This window comes from Haematobia irritans, chromosome 5 (assembly GCF_050003625.1).
Source record: "Haematobia irritans isolate KBUSLIRL chromosome 5, ASM5000362v1, whole genome shotgun sequence".
Taxonomy (NCBI): domain Eukaryota; kingdom Metazoa; phylum Arthropoda; class Insecta; order Diptera; family Muscidae; genus Haematobia; species Haematobia irritans.
The window spans coordinates 53001501-53027739 of NC_134401.1; the positions used below are offsets into that span (position 1 = coordinate 53001501).

General features: G+C 35.8%; 1 protein-coding gene across 1 annotated transcript; it reads right to left on the reverse strand.

The window, feature by feature from the left end:
• Positions 1-706: 706 nt before the first annotated feature.
• On the reverse strand, positions 707-23562 carry LOC142239693 (pickpocket protein 28-like). Its single transcript, XM_075311477.1, has 2 exons — positions 23163-23562; positions 707-1990 (listed from the first exon to the last, which is right to left on the reverse strand). Exons 1-2 carry the CDS (start codon positions 23557-23559, stop codon positions 717-719), a joined length of 1671 nt encoding a protein of 556 aa, XP_075167592.1. The 5' UTR covers positions 23560-23562; the 3' UTR covers positions 707-716.
• Between the last annotated feature and the right edge of the window lie 2677 nt (positions 23563-26239).

Below are 26239 nucleotides of genomic sequence, written 5' to 3' on the forward strand. Positions count from 1 at the left end.
GTATCGAAAATTTAGATCTACAAAGTGGTGCAGGGTATAATATAGTCGGCCCCGCCCGACTTTAGACTTTCCTTACTTGTTTATATCTATAGAAAATTTTGTCAAAGTTTTATTTCTACAGAAAGTTTTGTCAAAATTTTATTTCTATAGAAAATTTTGTCAAAATTTTATTTCTATTGAAAATTTTGTCAAAATTTTATTTCTCTAGAAAATTTTGTCAAAATGTTATTTCCATAAAAAAATTGTCTCACAATTTTATTTCTATAAAACATTTTGTTAAAATTTTTATTTCTATAGAACATTTTGTTAAAATTTTTATTTCTATAGAACATTTTGTCAATTTTTTTTTATAGAAAATTTTGTCAAAATTTTATTTCTCTAGAAAATTTTGTCAAAATTTTATTTCTATAAAAAATTGTCTCAAAATTTTATTTCTATAGAAAATTTTATCAAAATTTTATTTCTATAGAACATTTTGCCAAAATTTATATTTCTATAGAAATTTTTGTCAAAACTTTATTTCTATAGAAAATTTTGTCAAAATTTTATTTCTCTAGAAAATTTTGTCAAAATTTTATTTCCGTAGAAAATTATATATATACTTACCTCTTTACAGAAAATCTATTTAAACACACATTTTTTGCTGTCTTAAACAAACACTTTTAAAAGATATTATTTTTATTAATTAATTTTCTCAAGGTATTCTCCTCCCTGCTCTAATTCAATCCATAGGTATGGCTTATATTTGACCACAAACGCAAGGTAAAATGATAAATCAATTCCACAATACTTAGTATAGAAATGCCCATAAATAGTCCAAAAACACCACCAAAATTAGCCAACAACTCAGTGATGCCATACAGCTCAGAACGTTTCGAGGTAATGAATTGATTTTCTTTAAAGTAGATCAACAATTTAGACATTTTGTGATTCGAGCGAAAATCGTTGTCATCACTAACAATATCAAAAGCCTTAAATGTATTGACCAAATCGAAATAGCCTTCGGATATCTCAATGTCATATTCCAAAGAAGTACAGCCAGGCATACAGTTACAATCATCTACTGGCTCATCTGGAACCTGGCCGTCATTGAATTGTTTCATCAGCAATTGGCTATAGGCTTTCTTGTAGCAATAAAGTTTATCTTCACCACAAACTGGCATATCCTTGGTTCGGGGCATGGAAAATGCAACACATCCACACTGGCTAAGGGTGAAATTCGTTAGACATTCTCTTTCACAATTATTCTGACTGTAGGTTTTATAGAATCTCAATTGGCGATCTTTATTGAGATAACAAAGTCTCTTGGCAGGATCATAGGCAGCCAGATTGGGTGTTGTAGTGATCATATTAGGTTTGACTGCTATCATCACCTCTTTATCCATGGTTATACGTAGGAAATGTTTCGATACCGAAGGTACATCATCGGGTGAATGTAATAGGACCTTAAAGCCTTGTGTAGGTCCATTACATGTGTAGTCTGCTTCTTCCATGAAATTCTCTAAAAATAGAGATAGTCCTACTGCTGAACCAGCACTCAATACTCTAGCCGGGTAGGTATTTAAATTGCTTCCCACCTCATATCCCTCCTCCAAAGACCATTTAGCCTGTGTCTGATTTGATTCGTGTTTACTACGCACTACTACATCCCGATACATGTCTTTGGCATTGAAGCTATTGAAGGTATAACAGATACCCTCATCTGTATAAACTCGGCTAAAGATCTCGTCACAAGGTGCATCATTTCCAAACCATTTACAGCCGTATAAATATCTATCCATACTAGGTAACATTTCATTGAGTTTCTCTATATAATCGATGTCCTTCATCAATGGCTTTGTTACACCCAGCAATTCGGCAAATCCGAATTTGCAAACATGCATTAAGGTCAACGTATCCTCCAATTGCGATTGTGTAAAGTTTTCATCGAAGGTTTGATTATCCTTTACGAAGGTATTCAATTTTAACATTAAATGCATGAAGTTGTCATCTGAAAATAAAACGTTTTCTTTGAATAACTAGGTCCCAACTAAAGTTTAAAAACTAAATATATAATTAAAGTTAAGAATAAACAAGTATATACGGCCGTAAGTTCGGCCAGGCCGAATATTATGTACCCTCCACCATGGATTGCGTAGAAACATCTACGAAAGACTGTCATCCACAATCGAATTACTTGGCTTGTGATATCTTAAAACTTCTTAATATCGTTTTCTAAATAGTGAGTTAGTTCTAACTAGTGGTATATATTAGACAAAACAAGTATATACGGCCGTAAGTTCGGCCAGGCCGAAGCTTATGTACCCTCCATCATGGATTGCGTAGAAACTTCTTCTAAACACTGCCACCCACAAGTGGCAGTTAAGTTGCGGTAACGCTTGCCGATGGCAAGGTATCTTAAAACCTCCTAACACCATCTTCTAAATTGTATGTAAGTCCATACGTGGTATATATTAAATCGAAAAAGATCGATCCAATACGTATATAATTCAGTTTGACAAAAAAGACATAAAATTTTGACAAAATTTTCTACAGAAATAAAATTTTAACAAAATTTTCTATAGAAATAAAATTTTCACAAAATTTTCTATAGAAATAAAAATTTTCACAAAATTTTCTATAGAAAGAAAATTTTGACAAAAATGTCTACAGAAATAAAATTTTAACAAAATTTTCTATAGAAATAAACTTTTGACAAAATTTTCTATAGAAATAAAATATTGGTAGATTATTTTTGGCTCGAGTGGCAACCATGATTATGAACCGAATAAAATTTGAACAAAATTTTCTATAGAAATAAAATTTTGGCAATGATGAAAATTTTATTATGAACCGAATAAAATTTTAACAAAATTTTCTCTAGAAATAAAATTTTGACAAAATTTTCTATAGAAATAAAATTTTGGTAGATTATTTTTGGCTCTAGTTTCAAGTTTTGTGTGATTGGACCAATTTTGGTATGGTTGTTAGCGACCATATACTAACACCACGTTCCTAATTTGAACCGGATCGGATGACTTTTGCTCCTCCAAGAGGCTCCGGAGGCCAAATCTGGAGAACGTTTTATATGGGGACTATATATAATTATGGACCGATATGGACCAATTTTTGCACGGTTGCTAGAGACCATATACCAATACCATGTACCAAACTTCAGCCGGATCTGATGAAATTTGCTTCTCTTAGAGGCTCCGCAACCCAAATCTGGGGATCAGTTTATATGTGCGCTATATATAATTATGGACCGATATGGACCAATTTTTGCACGGCTGCTAGAGACCATATACCAATACCATGTACCAAATTTCAGCCGGATCGGATGCAATGTGCTTCTCTTTGAGGCTTCGCAAGCCAAATCTGGAGATCGGTTTATATGGGGGCTATATATAAGTATGGACCGATGTGGACCAAGTTTTGCATGATTGTTACAGACCATATATCAACACCATGTACCAAATTTCAGCCGGATCGGATGCAATTTGCTTCTGTTTGAGGCTCCACAAGCCAAATCTGCGGATCGGTTTATATGGGGGCTATATATAATTAAGGACCGATATGGACCAATTTTTGCATGGTTGTTAGAGACCATATACCAACACCATGTACCAAATTTCAGCCGGATCGGATGAAATATGCTTCTCTTAGAGGCTCCACAAGCCAAATCTGGGGATCGGCTTATATGGGGGCTATATATAATTATGGACCGATGTGGACCAATTATTGCATGGTTGTTAGAGACCATATACCAACATCATGCACCAAATTTCAGCCAGATCGGATGCAATTTGCTTCTCTTTGAGGCTCCGTAAGCCAAATCTGGGGATCGGTTTATATGGGGGCTATATATAATCATGGACCGATGTGGACCAATTTGTGCATGATTGTTAGAGACCATATACCAGCATCATGTACCAAATTTCAGCCGGATCGGATGAAATATGCTTCTCTTAGAGGCTCCACAAGCCAAATCTGGGGATCGGTTTATATGGGGGCTATATATAATTATGGACCGATATGGACCAATTTTTGCATGGTTGTTAGAGACCATATACCAACACCATGTACCAAATTTCAGCCGGATCGGATGAAATATGCTTCTTTTAGAGGCTCCACAAGCCAAAGCTGAGGGTCCCTTTATATGGGGGCTATACGTAAAAGTGGACCGATATGGCCCATTTTCAATACCATCCGACCTACATCGATAACAACTACTTGTGCCAAGTTTCAAGTCGATTGCTTGTTTCGTTCGGAAGTTAGCGTGATTTCAACAGACGGACGGACGGACGGACGGACGGACGGACATGCTTAGATCGACTCAGAATTTCACCACGACCCAGAATATATATACTTTATGGGGTCTTAGACCAATATTTCGACGTGTTACAAACGGAATGACAAAGTTAATATACCCCCATCCTATGATGGAGGGTATAAAAATCATGTATAGGTAAGTCTACAAATAAATACGAATCAATATGGACTTTTTGCACGATACGTAGAGATCCAGAATTGAAATATGGGGATCGCTTATATGGGGGCTATATACAATTATTTATGAACTTGATATGGACCAATTTTCGTGTGATTGGGGATCGATTTATCTGAGGGCTATATATGACAATAGACCGATGTTAACCTAGTTAGGCATGGTTGTTAACGGCCATATACTAGCACAATGTACCAACTTTCAACTGACTCGAATGAAATTTGCTCCTCCAAGAAGCTCCAACACCAAATCTCGGGATCGGTTTATATGGGGGCTATATATGATTATGGACTGATATGGACCACTTTTGGCATGGTTGTTAAATATCATATACTAACACCACGTATCAAATTTAAACCAGATCGGATGAATTTTGCTTCTCCAAAAGGCACCGTAGGTCAAATCTGAGGATCGTTTTATATGGAGGCTATATATAATTATGGACTGATATGAACCAATTCCTGCATGGTTGTTGGATACCATATACTAACATCACGTACCAAATTTCAACAGAATCGGTTGAATTTTGCTCTTCCAAGAGGCTCTGGAGGTCAAATCTGGGGATCGGTTTATATGGTGGCATATATAATTATGGACCGATGTGGACCAATTTCTGCACGGTCATTAGAGATCACATACTAACGCCATGTACCAAATTTCAGCCGGATCGAATGATATTTGCTTCTCTTAAAGGCTCCGCAAGCCAAATCGGGGATCGGTTTATATGGGGGCTATATATAATTATGGACCGATGTAGACCTATCTTTGCATGACTGTTAGAGACCATATACTAACACCATGTACCAAATTTCAGCCGGATCGGATAAAATTTGCTCCTCCATGAGGCTCCAAAACCAAATCTCGGGATCGGTTTATATGAGGGCTATATATGATTATGGACCGATATGGACCACTTTTGGCATGGTTGTTAAATATCATACACTACCACCACGTACCAAATTTCAATCATATCGGATGAAATTTGCTTCTCTTAGAGACCTCGCAAGCCAAATTTGGGGGTCCGTTTATATGGGGGCTATACGTATAAGTGGACCGATATGGCCCATTTGCAATACCATCCGACCTACATCAATAACAACTACTTGTGCCAAGTTTCAAGCCGATAGCTTGTTTCGTTCGGAAGTTAGCGTGATTTCAACAGACGGACGGACGGACGGACATGCTCAGATCGACTCAGAATCTTACTACGACCCAGAATATATATACTTTATGGGGTCTTAGAGCAATATTTCGATGTGTTACAAACGGAATGACAAAGTTAATATACCACCATCCTACACTGGTAGAAAAGTGGTTCGTACTATTAACGAACGGGTTTCGTTGATTACTTTTCGTTAATATTACGAAATTTATAAGAACGAAAGTCATCGTTAATACAACGAAATCAATCGTTATAAGACAATTTTGTGTTTTGGTTTTTCGTTATATTAATGAAACACGTTTCGTTAATATTACGAATATTGACTTTGTAATTTTTTCAAGAATTAGAATAAAAAAATTTTCCAAGATGAAATTATTACAATCATTTGCACATAGAGAGTAACTTTTGGAAACTTTTAGCCCTTAAAACAGTCGTTTTATATACTTCGAAACTGGAATTGGAAATTTCATTTATAAAACGAAAGCGATCGTTAATATAATGATATGGATCGTTAAAAAATAAATTTTAAATTGTTATATTTCGTCATATTAATGAAATATGTTCATCAATAATACGAATGGGAGTTTGAGTATTTCTGCCTCTCCGTACTCTCTCTCTCTAAAACGTCTCTCCATACTCTCTCTAATACGTCTGTAGCGTCTAGTAATTTGTACATACACATCTAAGCATGGCAATAAGCACATGTTTGCGCGTGCGTCTTGAAAAACAAACGGTAAAAAGTTCAACAGAAAACTTGTCTGATGGGCAAACCTTAACAACATTTACGTTCTTTTCGCTGAAGAGTGCACAGGCTCATTACAGTTTCGTTGTGTATAATAAACATAAATGGTGGGTGAGTTGGTGTTTTTTGTATATTCGCAAGAAATTTAGTGTAAATTTTTAATCTTTAGTGAAAATACGGAACAATTACCGTAATGAACCTTGGTTGCAAAAATAAATTGGATAAATGGACACGGCTATACGATTATCATTTTTTGGTCTTAGAAATTAGAGGCTTTTTTTTCTTAAGTGAAAGTCACACTATATGATTATTAAATTACTTAATTTATAAATTAATATTATTTCCTACTGTACGAGTATATAAATCCTATTTCAAAGATCTTAACAAAAAATAATACACTACCAATGACTACATTCAAATACAATAATTGGTTGGGTTTCATTAATATAACGTTTGTGTTCATTTATACAACGTTCGCCTTTCATTCATACAATGAAAAAACTGGGTTCATACAATGAATGATTTTCGTTCATATAACGTATAAGCTGCATCCATACAATGAATAAACTTCATTCATACAACGAATAATATTCGTTAATACAACGAAAAGGCTACGTAACAGCAACGTAATTATTCGTTAATACTACGAAATGTACTCCATAAAGGGTTTCGTAAATATAACGTAAAATTACGTTGTTATAACGAAATGCTACGTTGGCTGACTTTTAATGAAGAATTTCGTTAATACAACGTAGAAATTCATCGTATTAACGAAACTTTTTCTACCAGTGTATGGTGGAGGGTATAAAAAGAATAAAAAGTAGAACATAACAAGTATATACGGCCGTAAGTTCGGCCAGGCCGAATCTTATGTACCTTCCACCATGGATTGCGTAGAAACTTCTACGAAAGACTGTCATCCACAAATTTCAACTCACTCGGATGAAATTTGCTCCTCCAAGAGGCTCCAAAACCAAATCTCGGGATCAGTTTATATGGGGGCTATAAATGATTAAGGACTGATATGGACCACTTTTGGCATGGTTGTTAAATATCATATACTACCACCACGTACCAAATTTCAACCAGATCGGATGAATTTTGCTTCTCCAAAAGGCACCGGAGGTCAAATCTGGCGATCGGTTTTTGCATGGGTGTTTGAGGCCATATATTAACATCACGTACCTAATTTCAACTGAGTCAGATGAATTTTGGTCTTCCAAGAGGCTCCGGAGGTCAAATCTGGTGATCGGTTTATATGGTGGCTATATATAATTATGGACCGATGTAGACCAATTTTTGCATGGTCATTAGAGATCATATACTAACGCCATGTACCAAATTTCAGCCGGATCGGATGAAATTTGTTTCTCTTAGAGGCTCTGCAAGCCAAATCGGGGGATCGGTTTATATGGGGGCTATATATAATTATGGACCGATGTGGACCAATTTTCGCATGGTTGTTAGAGACCATATACTAACACCATGTACCAAATTTCAGCCGGATCGTATGAAATTTGCTTCTCTTAGAGGCTCCGCAAGCCAACTCGGGGGATCGGTTTATATGGGGGCTATATATAATTATGGACCTATGTGGACCAATTTTTGCATGGTTGTTAGAGATCATATACTAACACCATGTACTAACTTTCAGCCGGATCGGATGAAATTTGCTTCTCTTAGAGGCCTCGCAAGCCAAATTTGGGGGTCCGTTTATATGGGGGCTATACGTAAAAGTGGACCGATATGACCCATTTGCAATACCATCCGACCTACATCAATAACAACTACTTGTGCCAAGTTTCAAGTCGATAGCTTGTTTCGTTCGGAAGTTAGCGAGATTTCAACAGACGGACGGACGGGTGGACATGCTCAGATCCACTCAAAATTTTACCACGACCCAGAATATATATACATATTTATGGGGTCTTAGAGCAATATTTTGATGTGTTACAAACGGAATGACAAAGTTAATATACCCCTATCCTATGGTGGAGGGTATAAAAAGAATAAAAAGTAGAACATAAACAAGTATATACGGCCGTAAGTTCGGCCAGGCCGAAGCTTATGTACCCTCCATCATGGATTGCGTAGAAACTTCTTCTAAACACTGCCATCCACAATCGAATTACTTAAGTTGCGGTAACGCGTGCAAGGTATCTTAAAACCTCCTAACACCATCTTCTAAATTGTATGTAAGTCCATACGTGGTATATATTAAATCAAAAAGATCGATCCAATACGTATATAATTCAGTTTGACAAAGTAGACATAAAATTTTGACAAAATTTTCCACAGAAATAAAATTTTAACAAAATTTTCTATAGAAATAAAAATTTTGACAAAATTTTCTATAGAAAGAAAATTTTGACAAAAATTTCTACAGAAATAAAATTTTAACAAAATTTTCTATAGAAATAGACTTTTGACAAAATATTCTATAGAAATAAAAACTTGGTAGATTATTTTTGGTTCGAGTGGCAACCATGATTATGAACCGAATAAAATTTGAACAAAATTTTCTATAGAAATAAAATTTTGACAATGATGAAAATTTTATTATGAACCGAATAAAATTCTAACAAAATTTTCTCTAGAAATAAAATTTTGACAAAATTTTCTATAGAAATAAAATTTTGACAAAATTGTCTATATAATAAAATTTTGGTAGATTATTTTTGGCTCTAGTGGCAACCATGATTATGAACCGATATGGACCAATTTTTGTGTGATTGGACCAATTGTCGTATGGTTGTTAGCGACCATATTCTAACACCACGTTTCTAATTTGAACCGGATCGGATGAATTTTGCTCCTCCAAGAAGCTCCGGAGGTCAAATCTGGAGAACGTTTTATATGGGGGCTATATATAATTATGGACCGATATGGACCAATTCTGGCACGGTTGTTAAAGATCATATACTAACACCATGTTCAAAATTACAACCGGATCGGATGCCATTTGCTTCTCTTTGAGGCTTCGCAAGCCAAATCTGGAGATCGGTTTATATGGGGTCTATATATAAGTATGGACCGATGTGGACCAATTTTTGCATGGTTGTTAGAGACCATATACCAACATCATGTACCAAATTTCAGCCGGTTCGGATGAAATTTGCTTCTCTTTGAGGCTCCGCAAGCCAAATCTGGGGATCGGTTTATATGGGGGCTATATATAATTATGGACCGATGTGGACTAATTTTTGCATGATTGTTAGAGACCATCTACCAACACCATGTAGCAAATTTCAGCTGGATCGGATGAAATTTGCTTCTCTTAGAGGCTCCACAAGCCAAATCTGGGGGTCGGTTTATATGGGGGCTATATATAATTATGGACCGATGTGGACCAATTTTTGCATGGTTGTTGGAGACCATATACCAACACAATATACCAAATTTCAGCCGGATCGGATGAAATATGCTTCTCTTAGAGGCTCCACAAGCCAAATCTGGGGATCGGTTTATATGGGGGCTATATATAATTATGGACCGATGTGGACCAATTTTTGCATGGTTGTTAGAGACCATATACCACCACCATGTACCAAATTTCAGCTGGATCGGGTGAAATATGCTTCTCTTAGAGGCTCCACAAGCCAAATCTGGGGATCGGTTTATATGGGGGCTATATATAATTATGGACCGATGTGAACCAACTTTTGCATGATTGTTAGAGACCATCTACCAACACCATGTACCAAATTTCAGCCGGATCGGATGAAATATGCTTCTCTTAGAGGCTCCACAAGCCAAATCTGGGGATCGGTTTATATGGGGGCTATATATAATTATGGACCGATGTGGACCAATTTTTACATGGTTGTTAGAGACCATATACCAATACCATATACCAAATTTCAGCCCGATCGGATGAAATATGCTTCTGTTAGAGGCTCCACAAGCCAAATCTGAGGGTCCCTTTATATGGGGGCTATACGTAAAAGTGGACCGATATGGCCCATTTTCAATACCATCCGACCTACATCGATAACAACGACTTGTGCCAAGCTTCAAGTCGATAGCTTGTTTCGTTCGGAAGTTAGCGTGATTTCAACAGACGGACGGACGGACGGACGGACGGACGGACATGCTTAGATCGACTTAGAATTTCACCACGACCCAGAATATATATACTTTATGGGGTCTTAGAGCAATATTTCGATGTGTTACAAACGGAATGACAAAGTTAATATACCCCCATCCTATGATGGAGGGTATAAAAACAGACATACACACAAATACGAGTTTTTTTTGCAAAATTAAAATTTAATCAAAAGGAAAGAAAAAATAAGGAATTAAATCAATCCATCAAGGTAAAGGGACGTAGCAATACCTTCTGGAATTGAGGCAATGAGTGCTGCGTTCGCAGACTTAAAGGTAAACAAGTAAGGAAAGTCTAAAGTCGGGCGGGACCGACTATATTATACCCTGCACCACTTTGTAGATCTAAATTTTCGATACCATATCACATCCGTCAAATGTGTTGGGTGCTATATAAAGGTTCGCCCCAAATACATACATTTAAATATCACTTGATTTGGACAGAATTTGATAGACTTTTACAAAATCTATAGACTCAAAATTTAAGTTGGCTAATGCACTAGGGTGAAACACAATTTTAGTAAAAAAAATATGGGAAACATTTAAATCTGAAGCAATTTTAAGGAAACTTCGCAAAAGTTTGTTTATGATTTATCGCTCGATATATATGTATTACAAGTTTTGGTATTTTGACCATTTTTGTCGAAATCAGAAAAACATATATATGGGAGCTATATCTAAATCTTAACCGATTTCAACCAAATTTGGCACGCATAGCTAGAATGCTAAATCTACACCTTGTGCAAAATTTCAACCAAATTGGGCCAAAACTCAGGCTTCTGGGCCATATAAGTCCATATCGGGCGAAAAATATATATGGAAGCTATATCTAAATCTGAACCGATTTCAATCAAATTTGGCACACATGACTATACTACCAATTGTGCTCCTTGTGCAAAATTTCAAGCTAATCGGGATAAAACTCTGTCTTCTGGGTCCATATAAGTGCATATCGGGCGAAAGATATATATGGGAGCTATATCTAAATCAGAACCGATTTCAACCAAATTTGGTACACATAGCTACAATGCTAAATCTACTCCTTGTGCAAAATTTCAACTAAATCGGAGCAAAAAATTGGCCTCTGTGGTTATATGAGTGTAAATCGGGCGAAAGCTATACATGGGAGCTATATATAAATCTGAACCGATTTCAATGAAATTTGGCACGCATAGCTAGAATGCTAAATCTACTCCCTGTGCAAAATTTCAACCAAATTGGGTCAAAACTTTAGCTTTTAGGACCATATTAGTCCATATCGGGCGAAAGATATATATGGGAGCTATATCTAAATCTGAACCGATTTCAATAAAATTTGGCACACTTGACTATAGTACTAATTGTTCTTCTTGTGCAAAATTTTAAGCAAATTAGGGTAAAACTCTGGCTTCTGGGGCCATATAAGTCCATATCGGGCGAAATATATATATGGGAGCTATATCTAAATCTGAACCGATTTCTTCCAAAATCAATAGGGATCTATTCTGAGCCAAAACACATACTTGTGCCAAATTTTAAGTCGATTGGACTAAAACTGCGACCTAGACTTTGATTACAAAAATGTGTTCACGGACAGACGGACAGACGGACATCGCTATATCGACTCAGGAAGCCACCCTGAGCATTTTTGCCAAAGACACCATGTGTCTATCTCGTCTCCGTCTGGGTGTTGCAAACATATGCACTAACTTATAATACCCAGTTCCACAGTGTGGAGCAGGGTATAATTATTCCACATGGTCCGATACACACAAAAAAATTTTTTTCTGATTCAATCACGAAATTAATTGATCCAATTAATTTTTAATTGAAATGTCTTCAATCACAGAAATGATAGTATCAATTAAAAAATTAATTGAAGGTCAATTAAAAAATTAATTGATTCAATTAAAAAATTAATTGATACTATTAATTTTCGTGATTGATTTTTGTTTCAATTAAAAAATTTGTTGATTCAATTAAGTGTTTAATTGAATATTTTTTAAAACTCTATTAAAATTTTAATTGGAAAATTTTTCGTGAAATTTTTTTCTGTGTAATCACAATTTTCGGCACATCTCTTTATTTTTCTAGAATACTTCTAGATTTCTAATTTCAGGCAAATTGGGTAAAAACAACGGATTCTAGAAAATCGGGAGATGGGTCTATATGGGGGCTATATCAAAGCATTTACCCATTACACCCCATTTTCGGCACACCTCTTTATGGTCCTAGAATATCTTCAGATTTCCAATTTTAGGCAAATCGGATAGAAAATACACGTTCTAGACGCCCAAGAAGCAACATCGGGAAATCGGTCCATATGGGGGCTATACCAAAATATGGATCGATAGGCACCATTTCGGTACACTTTTTGATGGTCCTAAATTACCTATAGATTTCCACTTTCACGCTAATTGGATAAAAGCTACAGTTTTTATAAGCCCAAGATCCCAAATCGGGAGGTCGGTTTATATAGGGACTATATCAAAACTTGGACCGATATAGCCCATCTTGGAACTTGACCTGCCTGCTAACAAAAGACGAATCTGTGCCAAATTTCAGGACGATAGCGCCATTCTTGAAGGCTGTAGCGTGATTACAACAGACAGACAGACGGACAGGCGGATATGCTTATATCGTCTTAGAATTTCTCCCTGATCAAGAATATATATACTTTATATTGTCGGAAATCAATATTTCGATGTGTTACAAACGGAATGACAAACTTATTACACCCCCGTCACCATTCTCTGGTGGTGGGTATAACAAGTAAGTAACGTCTAAAGTCGGGCGGGGCCAACTATATCATACCCTAAACCATCCCCAGTGAAGTAGTAAACATAAGCATTTGTAGGGTATCATTGGTATAGGTTTGGAAGATGAACCGATATATCAGACTATTCAGTCCACTGTAATACCTCAGTGGTGAACTTCTCTCTTATCACTGAGTGCTATGCCCGATTTTTTTAAAGCCGAGTCCTAACGGCATTCCACATTGCAGTGAAACCACTTAGAGAAGCTTTGCAACACTCAGAAATGTCACCAGCATTACTGAGGTGGGATAATCCCCCGCTGAAAAACTTTTTTGGTGTATGGTCGAAACTGGGATTGAACCCACGACCCTAAGTATGGAAGGCGGGCATGCTAACCATTGCACCATGGTGGCTCCCACCTGCAGAGTTAGTAGGCCACTAATATTGAGTTCATTATTAAATTATACCCTGATCAATATGTGGTTTAGGATATAAAAATACGAAATTGCTCAATTAGTGCAGTTAATGTAGCCAAATTTTTGTGAAAATCGGGCAATATATTTAACATATGTGAGAGCTACGAGGGCAGTTCGGAAACTTCTTAGCCTAGCACAAAAAGCGCGGTATAAACAGAAAAAGTTAAGTGTTTTGGAAACTGTCATCTCTGTTATGAACACATGTTAAATTTTGTTTCGATCTGGCTACCCCTTCATATAGAAACAGGAGTTCAAAAAAGACGCATGCGCAATTTTTTTACAATGGAAAAATTAGAAATGCGTGCTGTCATTAAATATTTACATAAAAAAGGTTTATCGGAACAAGAAATTCAAAATGATATGGTGAATGTGTTAGGTGAAAGTGCTGCTTCATATGCAATAGTAAAAGATTGGGTTACTGAATTTAAACGAGGTTGAAGCTGAACCACGTAGTGGACGTCCAAAAACAGCAACAACAACAGAAATTGTAGCCAAAGTGCATGATATGGTGTTAAATGATCGACGAATAAAAGTGCGTGAAATTGCTAATATCATGGGCATCTCAAATGATCGAATCCATTTAATTTTGCATGAAGAACTACAGATGAAAAAGCTTTCTGCAAGATGGGTGCCGCATTTGTTAACACTCGATCAAAAACGCATAAGAATGAACATTTCTCAAGCTTGTTTGGATCATTTTAAGCGAAATAAAATGGATTTTAAGCGTCGTTTCATAACTGTTCATGAGACATAGATCCACCACTATACTCCAGAGACAAAAGAACACTCCAAACAATGGACTTAAGCTGGAGGAAGTGCCCCAAAGAAGGCAAAAACAATTCAATAGGCTGGAGGTTATGGCAACGGTTTTTTGGGACTTCAAAGGTATTTTATTGATTGACTATCTGCAAAAGGGTAAAACAATAAATTCAGAGTACTATTGCAACCTTTTGGATCAATTAAATGTACAAATTCGAGAAAAACGTCCTGGCTTACAAGTACATGTAAGTTTAAGTTCGATCGGCTAATACATCTAAATTTAAAATTTGAGTAACATTTGCCAAAAAAATGAGAGAATTATTGACAAATGTGGGAAAATCGAGCTGTGCATATATATGGGAGTTATATCTAAATGTGAATCGATTTGGATGATATTGATACCAGAGAAGTTTACCTTGTGCTAAATTTGAGTAAGATCGGTTAGTAAATGAGGCCACTATAGTCAGAATTAGGGTTGTTAGGGGGACATTTTTGAAAATCGGGCGCTACATATATATGGGAGCTATATCTAAATCTGAACACATTGAGTCAGTGCTAATAAAAGATTAGAGTAAGCCCAATTTGAGTAAGATCGGTTGATAAATAAGGGTTTTATGGCCAAATTTGTGAATATCGGGCGATACATATATATGGGAGCTATGGCTAAATCTGAACCGATTTCAATAATTTTTTGTACATATAATAAGTGCTATAGAGTATTAGATTTAGTTATCTTTGAGTCTGAGCGGTTGATAAATAAGGGACTTATGGCCAAATTTGGAAAATCGGGCGATTCATATATATGGGAGCTATATCTAAATCTGAACCGATTTGGATGAAATTTGGCACACTTAAAGGGCAGACAATTGGATTATTGTGGGACAAATTTGACGCCGATCGGTTAGTCAATGAGCGCAATCTCACCCCATTTATCGAAATCGGGCGATACATATATATGGGAGCTATATCTAAATTTGATCCGATTTTTTTGCCAAATTTAACAGCTTTCGTCCTTGTGCCAACAAAGCGCCATATACCAAATTTCATCAAAATCCGCTACAAATTGCGACCGGAATACTGCGTACAACAAATACATGGACGGACGGACACCACGGGCTAGGTCGACTTAGGAGGTGACTATAGAAATAAAATTTTGACAAAAATTTCTATAGAAATAAAATTCTGACAAAATTTTTTATAGAAATAAAATTTTAACAAAATTTTCTATAGAAATAAAATTTTGACAAAATTTTCTGTAGAAATAAACTTTTGAAAAAATTTTCTATAGAAATAAAATTTGGCAAAATTTTTTATAGAAATAAAATTTTGACAACATTTTCTATAAAAATAAAATTTTGACAAAATTTTCTATACAAATAAAATTTTGACAAAATTTTCTATAGAAATAAAATTTTGACAACATTTTCTATAAAAATAAAATTTTGACAAAAAATTGTGCAGAAAAAACATTTTGACAAAATTTTCTATAGCAATAAAATTTTGGCAAAAATTTCTATAGAAATAAAATTTTGACAAAATTTTCTATAGAAATAAAATTTTGACAAAATTTTCTATAGAAACAAATTGTTGACAAAATTTTCTATAGCAATAAAATTTTGACAAAATTTTCTATAGAAATAAAATTTTGACAAAATTTTCTGTAGAAATAAAATTTTGACAAAATTTTCTATAGCAATAAAATTTTGACAACATTTTCTATAGCAATAACATTTTGACAAAAAATTGTGCAGAAAAAACATTTTAACAACATTTTCTTTAGAAATAAAATTTTGACAAAATTTTCTATAGAAATAAAATTTTGACAAAATTTTCTATAGAAATAAAATTTTGACAAAATTTTCTATAGCAATAAAATGTTGACAAAATTTTCTATAGCAATAAAATTTTGACAAAATTTTCTATAGCAATAAAATTATGCCAAAATTTTCTATAGAAATAAAATTTTGACAAAATTTTCTATAGAAATAAAATTTTGAAAAAATTTTCTATAGAAATAAAATTTTGACAAAATTTTCTATAGAAATAAAAACTTGACAAAATTTTGAGCAGAAAAAAACATTTTGACAAAATTTTGTTTAGTAATAAAATTTTGACAAAATTTTCTATAGAAATAAAATTTTGGTAGATTATTATACTAACACCACGTACCAAATTTCAACAGGATCGAATGAATTATGCTGCTCCAAAAGGGCCCGGAGGTCAAATCTGGGAATCGGTGTATATGGGGGCTATATATAATTATGGCCTGATATAGATCAAGTTTGGCATGGTTTTGGAGAACATAGGCTTAGGTTAGGTTAGGTTAAAGTGGCAGCCCGATTAAGATTCAGGCTCACTTAGACTATTCAGTCCATTGTGATACCACATTAACTAAAAGTACCTATTACATATGGGCACTTCTAGTTTTAACCGCTGAACCTTCTTGATTATTTTTCTTTGTTGAACCAACCAGATTGTTCCAAAAACAGTAGCAGACTGCTTAAGTTAACGTTTTCCAGATCCGCCAGTAATCTGAAGCTATATGCTCCTAAAAGTTGCTTGCGCTTTACACAAAATGCAGGACACTCACACAAGAGGTGTTTAATTGATCTTTTTCCTCTGCATCATGACAGCTCATACAATAGTCATTATACTTCGCGGCCAAATAGTTTTTGCAAAATCGCCTATCAGGCAGCGACCCGTTATAGCAGATATCAGGAGTGATATCTGACGTCTCGAGAACATTAGCATATCTAGTGTGCGGTTTTAAGTTGAAATGGGGCATATTTGCTTGGTGTCGTTACAACCCTTGCAATTCTCCCATCGAACATTTGCCATCATAACAGCCTTCTCACGCAGCATGAGCTTGCAGGTAGCTAGGGGCATACCAACAAATTCTAGTTCCCCTGGAATATGTAAGGTAGTCCCTAGCCTTGCCAACTCATCCGCTTCGCAGTTCCCCGGTATGTTCCTATGGCCAGGCACCCATATTAGGTGAATATTGTACTGCTCAGCCATCTCATTGAGAGATTTGCGGCAGTCGATGGCCGTTTTCGAGTTGAGGAACACAGAGTCCAAGGATTTTATTGCAGGTTGACTGTCTGAGTATATATTAATGCCCACATTTTTTGGAACATTACTTCTCAGCCAATTCGCCACCTCTCTTATTGCTAATATTTCAGCCTGAAAAACACTACAGTGATTAGGTAATCTTTTCGCTATTCGAAGTTCCAGATCATTAGAATATACTCAGAACCCCACTTGTCCATCCAATTTGGAGCCATCAGTGTAGAAATCTATATATTCTTTATTCCCCGGGGTCTGTGTGCACCACGCCTCACTGTTGGGGATTAGAGTCTCAAACTTTTTGTCGAAAAGTGGACTCGCCAAGGTGTAATCCACTACGTTAGGGCACATCTGGCATTGTTTTGAGGACAGAACTGTGACCGTAACCTTTTTCCGACCACAGCGATAGTTCGCGCAACCGCACAGCCGTTGTTGCAGCTGACTGTTTGGCCAAAATGTCTAAAGGCAATAGATGCAGCACGACATTAAGGGAATTTTGTTCCTGTCTTGCTGAATGCGCCTGAAATACACAAACACGCCATACGCTGAACTTTATCTAAACAAGTCGGTTTCTGAAGTGCCGGCCACCAGACTACAACACCATATAGCATTATTAGGTCTAACCACTGCCGTGTATAGCCAATGCACAATTTTTGGTTTCAGTCCCCACTTTTTTCCTATTGCCTTTTTGCACGAGTACAAAGCTACAGTTGCCTTTCTCGCCCTTTCTTCAATATTAAGCTTAAAGTTCAGCTTCCTGTCCAAAATAACGCCAAGGTATTTTGCACATTCACCAAAGGGAATTTCAATACCCCCTAAGGAAATAGGCCTAACCGTGGGAGTTTTGCGATCGTTGCAGTACATGACTAATTCTGTCTTTGCAGGATTTACCCCAAGACCATTGTCTTTCGCCCATTTCTCAGTCATCCGGAGGGCCCTCTGAATAATATCTCTGATTGTGGATGGGAATTTTCCCCTGACTGCCAGAGCCACATCATCTGCGTATGCCACCACTTTTATCCTTTCTTTTTCTAGAGTAACCAGAAGGCTATTTATAGCAACATTCCAAAGAAGAGGTGATAGGACTCCTCCTTGGGGAGTGCCTCTGTTCACATACCTTTGTATGTTTGCTTGTCCTAGTGTGGCTGAAATACGTCTCTTCATTAGCAGTTCGTCTAACAGCCTGAGTATACATGGATCAACATTCAGAGTTGTCAGTCCATTTAATATCGAGCTCGGATGGACATTATTGAACGCCCCTTCGATGTCTAGAAACGCCACGATTGTGTATTCTTTGACAGATAGTGAGCTTTCAATAAAGCTGACTAGTTCATGTAGTGCGGTCTCAGTAGACCTGCCCTTCGAGTATGCATGCTGTCGTTTCGAGAACAAACTTGAATCGATGCTAGTTCTAAGATAAATATCTATCATCCTCTCCAGAGTCTTAAGTAGGAATGAGGATAAGCTGATTGGTCGGAAATCCTTCGCCCTCGAGTGAGAGGCTTTTCCCGCTTTAGGTATGAAAACGACTTTTGTTTCCCTCCACTTTCCTGGGATATATGATAAGTTGATACATCCTTTATATATCACCGACAACCAGGGGATAATTTTGTCAGTTACAGCTTGTAACTCCGCCGGAGTAATTCCATCAGGTCCAGGGGATTTGAATGGTCCAAAGCTATTTAGCGCCCATCTTATTCTAGTTTCCGATACAATTTCCTCGACAGGAAACGACCGCTGAGCAACTGTGGCACCGCCAGTACATGGTTCAACCGTCTGATTTCCAGGAAAATGTGTGTCCAATAGTACCTCCAGCGTCTCCTTACTGGACGTTGTCCAATTGCCCTCCGATGTTTTAATGAAACCTGGAGCAGAGTTGGTGGATGCTAGAACCTTCCGTAGTCTGGAAGCCTCGGACGTATTCTCAATACTGCTGCAGTAAGCATTCCAAGAGTTATGCTGAGCCTTTCTCAGTTCTCGCTTGTATCCTCTCAGATTCTTCTTGTAAGCGTCCCAGTCCTCAGGGGCTCTGGTGGACTTTGCCTTGTTAAAGAGCTTCCTGCAGGATTTCCTCATATTACTTAATTCCGTAGACCACCATGGTGGTCGATGTTTCCCCCTTGGCTTTCCTCTAGGGCATGCAGCTTTCAGTGAGATGTTGAAGGCCTTAGTAATCCGCTCCACTGCGTGTTCGATATCTTGCACATTTCTCATATTTGTCTCTGTTATTTCCGGTATCATCATATTGAACGATTCCCTATACCTATTCCAGTCAGCTTTCCTAACATTTGGCGGAAATATGATCTTGGTGATATGAACATCAAATTTGAAACTGATGTAGCGATGATCTGAGAAGCTGTGTTCACTTAAAACCTGCCACTCAGATATCATTTCATTTAGTTCTTGCGAGGCCAAGGTGATGTCCAAAACCTCTTGCCTGTTTTTAGTGACAAAGGTTGGGACATCTCCCTTGTTGCAAACTACCAGATTAGTACGCAAAATAAACTCTATTAGCGACTCTCCCCTTGCATTAGTATCACTACTTCCCCATATACTATGATGTGCATTCGCATCGCATCCCATAATGAGTTTCGCCTTTGTTTTCAGTGACTCCTCCACTAAGGTCTTAACGGCATATGGAGGCATCTCCCTGTCATGTCCCATGTAGACCGAAGATACCCAATATTTGCATTTGGCTATTTCTAAACTTGCAACGACAGTGTCTGTATTGCACATTGAGGGAAGCAGAAACAAATTGAGCTCGTTTTTAGCAATTATACAGGCTCGATTTACATCATTACCAGTATACTGCAATAGTTTGAACCCCGGAGTACTTAATTCACATATTTTGTTTTTGTAAACATATGGTTCTTGAATAAGAACTATATCTATGTCCCTTTCATCAGGAGAACTTTTAAGGCAGCACATGCAGCCTTACAATGATGAAGATTTATCTGGAGGATCCGTAGACCATCGAGATTTTCAACAACCGTCACATCAGCCGCTTCGATCGAGTCATCAAGAATGTCCTCTTCAGAGATATCGGTGACTCTCGCAATAACCATAGGTTCGACTTTGGTGAGTTCTGAGGCAATAGAAGCCTCCTCACGCATACGGTATCTATCCATGTCTTCAACTTTGGTATCTCCCTCGACTTCGCAAGAGGATCCGCTTACTTCTGATTCAGACAGAGGCTTGTCCATTTCTGAATCCTTTAGCTGATCGTTTTTATACACCTTCATTTGGATATAATGAAAGCCATAACATACACGGCCCTGGGACTTTGCCAGATGTGGCAAAGACTGAGTGTTCAATATAAACACTGCATGCCGTCTTGGTCCATCCACTTCATCCAAACGGCCAACCTTCCAATCAGCTGTTGGAAGATCTGGATTGCATCGTTTCAGTCTATTTAAAATAGATTCAGGGTCAGAAGGGTTTGCAGGTATCCAGGCATGTGCTCTAGGTCTAGCCGGTATGTCTTTCTTCTCGACTAACTCTAGAGCAGCTCCTTCCCAAACTTCACCAATTAGTATCAGAGCAGCTTTAAAACATTCTATAGACCTCTGGTCCTCAAATGCGACTAGCTTAAATCGTCCTTGATACCAACCAGCCTCTTGGTGTCGAGGATCTGGGCCGGGAAACTTTTCCAGTACCTGTGAGTAGACGACAGATAGAGCATTCTCAATTTCCCCCCATTTTTGCTTTGAACCATACCGTCCAATGCTCCTTTATTAATGATAGCCATCACAAGGCTATCTTTAGCAACTGAGGCAAACGATCTTTGATCCCTTTTGGAGGATGGCAGCTCATCCGGCGATCGTTCCCTTTTTCCAGTCTCAAGAATTCCTTGAGCCCATTTTAAGGAATCGCTTTGTTTAGCCGACAACGTGCTTGGGTCGACTGATCCTAACTTCTTTAGGATAAACAAAGCATTTCTGCGTTCCTTGAATCTCTTTCGTGAGGGATTACCTCCTTTTGATGTCGTTACCTTAGAAAAAGTTCGACTTGTCAGTGTGTCGCCACCTGTCGACCCGTCTACAGGTCGACTAATTGAGCCTAACTCTTGGTCATTGCCCAGATTTATAACTCCAGTCGATACCCGTCCACTGGGCCCTGAAGTTAGCAACCCAGTGGATGACTTGGAATTTCGCTGCATGGTGGCTTAATATCCCACCACACTTGAAATTCGTAGTAGGTACCTATTACTATGAGTTTATCCGCTATTGAAAAAACACGTCCGTTCCGTTCGACGGTTGAATAGGAACATAGGCTTAGACCACGTACTAAATTTCAACCGGATCGTATGAAATTTGCTTCTCTAAGGGGCTCCCAAGTCAAATCTGGAGGTCGGTTTATATTGGGGCTATACATAAAAGTGGTCCGATATGACCCATTTGCGACACCATCCGACCTACATCAATAACAATTACTTATGCAAAGTTTCAAGTTGATAGCTTATTTCGTTTCGGAACTTAGCGTGATTTCAACAGACGGACGGACGGACCCAGAATATATATATATATATATATATATATATATATATATATATATATATATATATATATATATATATATATATATATATATATATATATATATATATATATATATATATATATATATATATATATATATATATATATATATATATATATATATATATATATATATATATATATATATATATATATATATATATATATATATATATATATATATATATATATATATATATATATATATATATATATATATATATATATATATATATATATATATATATATATATATAAAAGTTTATAAAAATGCATTTTAGTGCTCACCAATATGGAAAATATTAATAGCAGATTTAGATTAAAACCTCTATTTTAAAATAACATCGAGAAATTAATCGAAACTAAATGGGGAAATAGAGTGTGAAGTCATTTTCGAATGTCCTCCTAAGTGAACATCTGTAGTCAAAGGGTTAAATGTGCAATAAAACAATTTTGGAAAACATCTTCCTCATTTTGCTTTCCACTGTGTAAATCTTCTGGCAAAAGTACAACTTTCTAGGCTTGACTATTTTTGTTAAAAAGTCGAAATTAATTACAAATATAATAAAGAAGAGCAAAAACCACCACGGCCAACAGTAGGATACCCAAAACTACACGCAAAAAATAATTCTTTCCTCCCAACACAAAAGAAAAACGTTTTCGGTACACGTTTTCCAAACGTTTGTTTTTTTCTTTGCGTGTAAGCATACAGAAATGGTGGTATACTGTACATTTAAGACAATTAATTTTAAATATGAAAGACGGACCGACAGTTATGACTAGATCGACTAAAGATGTAATTCTGATTCTATCTCTATAGTGTTGGAGTATATAAAACATATTCGCGGCCAGATCAATTTAAATATTCACATAATTCAAAAATTGTCGTAGGGAATAGATAATATAAAATATTGTGTTTCTTTTTATCTCCTTAAAGCTATGATATTATTCTAAACAAACATCCATAACTGGTTAAGAAAATTCACAATTGTGCAACTGCTCTCTCTCTCTCTCTTTGTCTCTGTGTAAAAACTGTTTAAGAAAATAAATGTATAAATTCTTCCCCTCACTCTAAATCTCTTGTTATCACTTACCTGTTGTTTTATTTATAGGCCTTTTAGTTTCCGGACATATGGTTACAGCTGGAAATGGTATATTCCATATGGGTGTACTTTTTTCGGAGAAACTTACTATAACGGGAGATTCATACCATCTCACATAGATCTTAACTATGATCGATGTACAAAAATAAATAACTATGGCAAATATTACAAGCCAAAAAATAATTTCTTTCTTAGGCCTACGTTCGCTAAAATATCGAAAACCATGTATGGATGTATTGGCACAAAATTCCCTATAGGCTTGTCGTACACCTTGACGCAAAGTTTTCTTTTTTGGCGGTTCTGGGAAGTTTTCATTTTCAAGTTTTTTAGCTTCATCCTCATCGATTTTAGGTTTAGGTTTTGGTGGATTATATAGAACCGAAGGCATCTTGTGGTTGTCTAGGAGAAAAATTAAAAAAATATTATATATTTGAAGTGTAAATGATATTTTATATTAAAAATATTATAAAAAAAGTTAAGATTGAAATTAAAATTCAAAATAAGTTTGCTTTTTGCTTTTTTTTTGTTTGTTTGTATCTTAGGGTAAGCTCGAAAACGGCTGAACCGATTTACTTGAAACTTTCAGAGATCGTAGGGGGCGCTCATGTGGGGAAAATAGGACACCTCAGTTTTTGATACCTCCCCTTTGTCTATCTTTTTGAAAATTGGACCAACACGAACGAAAAAGACTGTTTTTCATATGTTTGGGTGTAAAAATTATATATTTGGAAGTCAAAATTTTTAACACAATATTTTTAAGTGCAAGCATATAATGTTCATAAACTAGCATAATATGTTTGGGACATATATCTTAATATGTTACAACATATTATGCTTGGAACATAAAATGTTTGTAAATATAATATGCTTAGATGCAAACATATATTAATTTGGAAATAGCCTCTAAACATATATGTGTTTAGACAGAGAGACCTAGAGAGTATGCTACAAGTAAAATAAAGAAACACAAAGAAAATTTCATTAAAATTTTTTACTACCAGTGTATGCCCTAAGGTGAAACATAATATGTTTGAACAATACAAACAATATTTTGTTTGGACCAATTCTGAAAATATATATGCTTGAAGAAAAATGTATATGTTACAGAAGCGATTTTTTTTGAGGGTGAAAGTTGACCGATTCGCTACTTTATTTTTCGAAATTTGGTCGCGGAGGGGGACCTCCCCTTTGTTCGAGTTTTGTTAAAGTACAGTAAATAAAGTAAAATTCTCGAATTACTTGAGATTTACTGGGAACATGCGGTGAGGTTATGAAATTAGTATGGGAAAAATAAAAGGGCATACTTCATCACTTTTCGATATTTGGTCGGGGAGGGGGCACATCCAATAAAACTGAATAAACTACAATTCTCAAGTTTTTTGACAATTGTAGTTATGAAGGGAAGGTTATTAAATCAATACACAGCAAACACAACATTGTTGGTATGAAGGAAAACAGCGCTACCCTTCATGCATCTACACTGCATGAATTGGTTGCAATAACGTAAACGAATGATCATAAACTAGTTTGATTACTCGTTTACGTTATTGCCACCGATATATGCACACTGAAAAAAATATTGGCGTAATATTAAAGATTACGCAACCTAAATTTTAGGATGCGAAAGTTACAAAATATTAAGGACAAATTTCTTTAAAATAATGAAATTTTAATTAAAATAAAGTTTGTAATCTTTGCTTCAAAATTTTTTTGCATTAAATTTAGGACACAAATTTTGTAAATTTGCATTCCTCCGTTAAAGTCGCAGGTCTTTGAACTAAGGCAAATTTTCCTTAAATTAAAGAAACACATTTTTGATTTAAAGAAATTGTCCTTAAATTAACTGAAATATTGAAACTTTAGATTTAAGATAAAAACGCATCAAATATAGGCTAAGACTTATTTTGAGGATGTAGCGTCTTTGGTATAAAGTTTTTTTGGAATTAAGAAAACATTTTTTACTTTGAAGTATCCGTTATAATTTGGATTTGGCATTTGTTTGCACGTGAGTGACTACCTTTATTAATAAACCTCGAAAAGAGAATGAAAATTTGATAAATGAGATCTGCACCCTAATTTTAATTTTATTGGTCCTAGATTTAAAGCCAACCGAGCTTTGGCTCGGAATCAAAACCAAAATCCTTAAGGGAAGTTCAAAATTGTTTGATCCAAGTAAACTTTTTTTGAGTGCAGTGTGGATGCACTGCATACTTTATTGTATACCAAAAAGCGCAACTAAACTCTTACTGCTGAAGTATTTTTTGATGGGTATGGTGAACCTGTTGTTTGGGTACACTGAAAAAACAGTGAACCCACCAGGAAGAAAACTTTTAATTATTTTTAGAAAATTTTGAATTTTTTTTAGAAATTTTTAACTAAACAGTATTAAAAGCGCTGGCATCACGCCGATATCACAAAAATAAGTAAATATTTTTCGACAAATTCAAGAAAATTTATTAGACATAAATAATTTTTTTTTATTTTTTAAAGAACATTTTGTAGTTTGAAGGAAAAAATTGGAGTTCAAAATTGCAAGAATGTCTTTAGTGACATACGAAGTTCATGATGGACGCTTTTGTAGTAAAATTTACAAATTTGAAGAAATAATGAACTATTTTATGAGAAATACGTATTAAGTAAATCTATATCCTTAATTTGTGTATAATTTTTTCGCGTCTTTTAGTTCATTTAACTAACGTACGAAAAAAAAATATTAGAGTAAATGAAACTGTCTCCAAATATAATAAGTTCATGAACTAAAATATAGTTAATTTGGCTTTAGTGAAATAGTGACTTCACTTTTTTTGAGTGTATATGGACGGGGAGAAAACCTTCTCCTTGCCCCACACTTGAGGGAAATTTTGTAGATTTTCTTGAAATTTTCAGGGAAGGTTAAGGCTGCTATTCACTGTTTGTCGATATTTTAAAACAATAGAGCAAAATCTAACCTTCTCCGATCTACTTGAAATTTACAGGGAACGTGGGAAAAGGTGATTAAATTAATAAAGGATACATGATTTTTCGATGTCTGCACCCAAAAAAAAAGTGAACCCATCATGGAAGAAAAT

Excerpts from the sequence above, each read along its gene's own strand:
- LOC142239693 (XM_075311477.1), bottom strand. The coding sequence starts at position 23,559 with ATGCCTTCGGTTCTATATAATCCACCAAAACCTAAACCTAAAATCGAT. Across the intron at positions 1,991-23,162 it reads GCCTATAAATAAAACAACAG|ATGACAACTTCATGCATTTA; the intron begins GTAAGTGATAAC and ends TTTTATTTTCAG.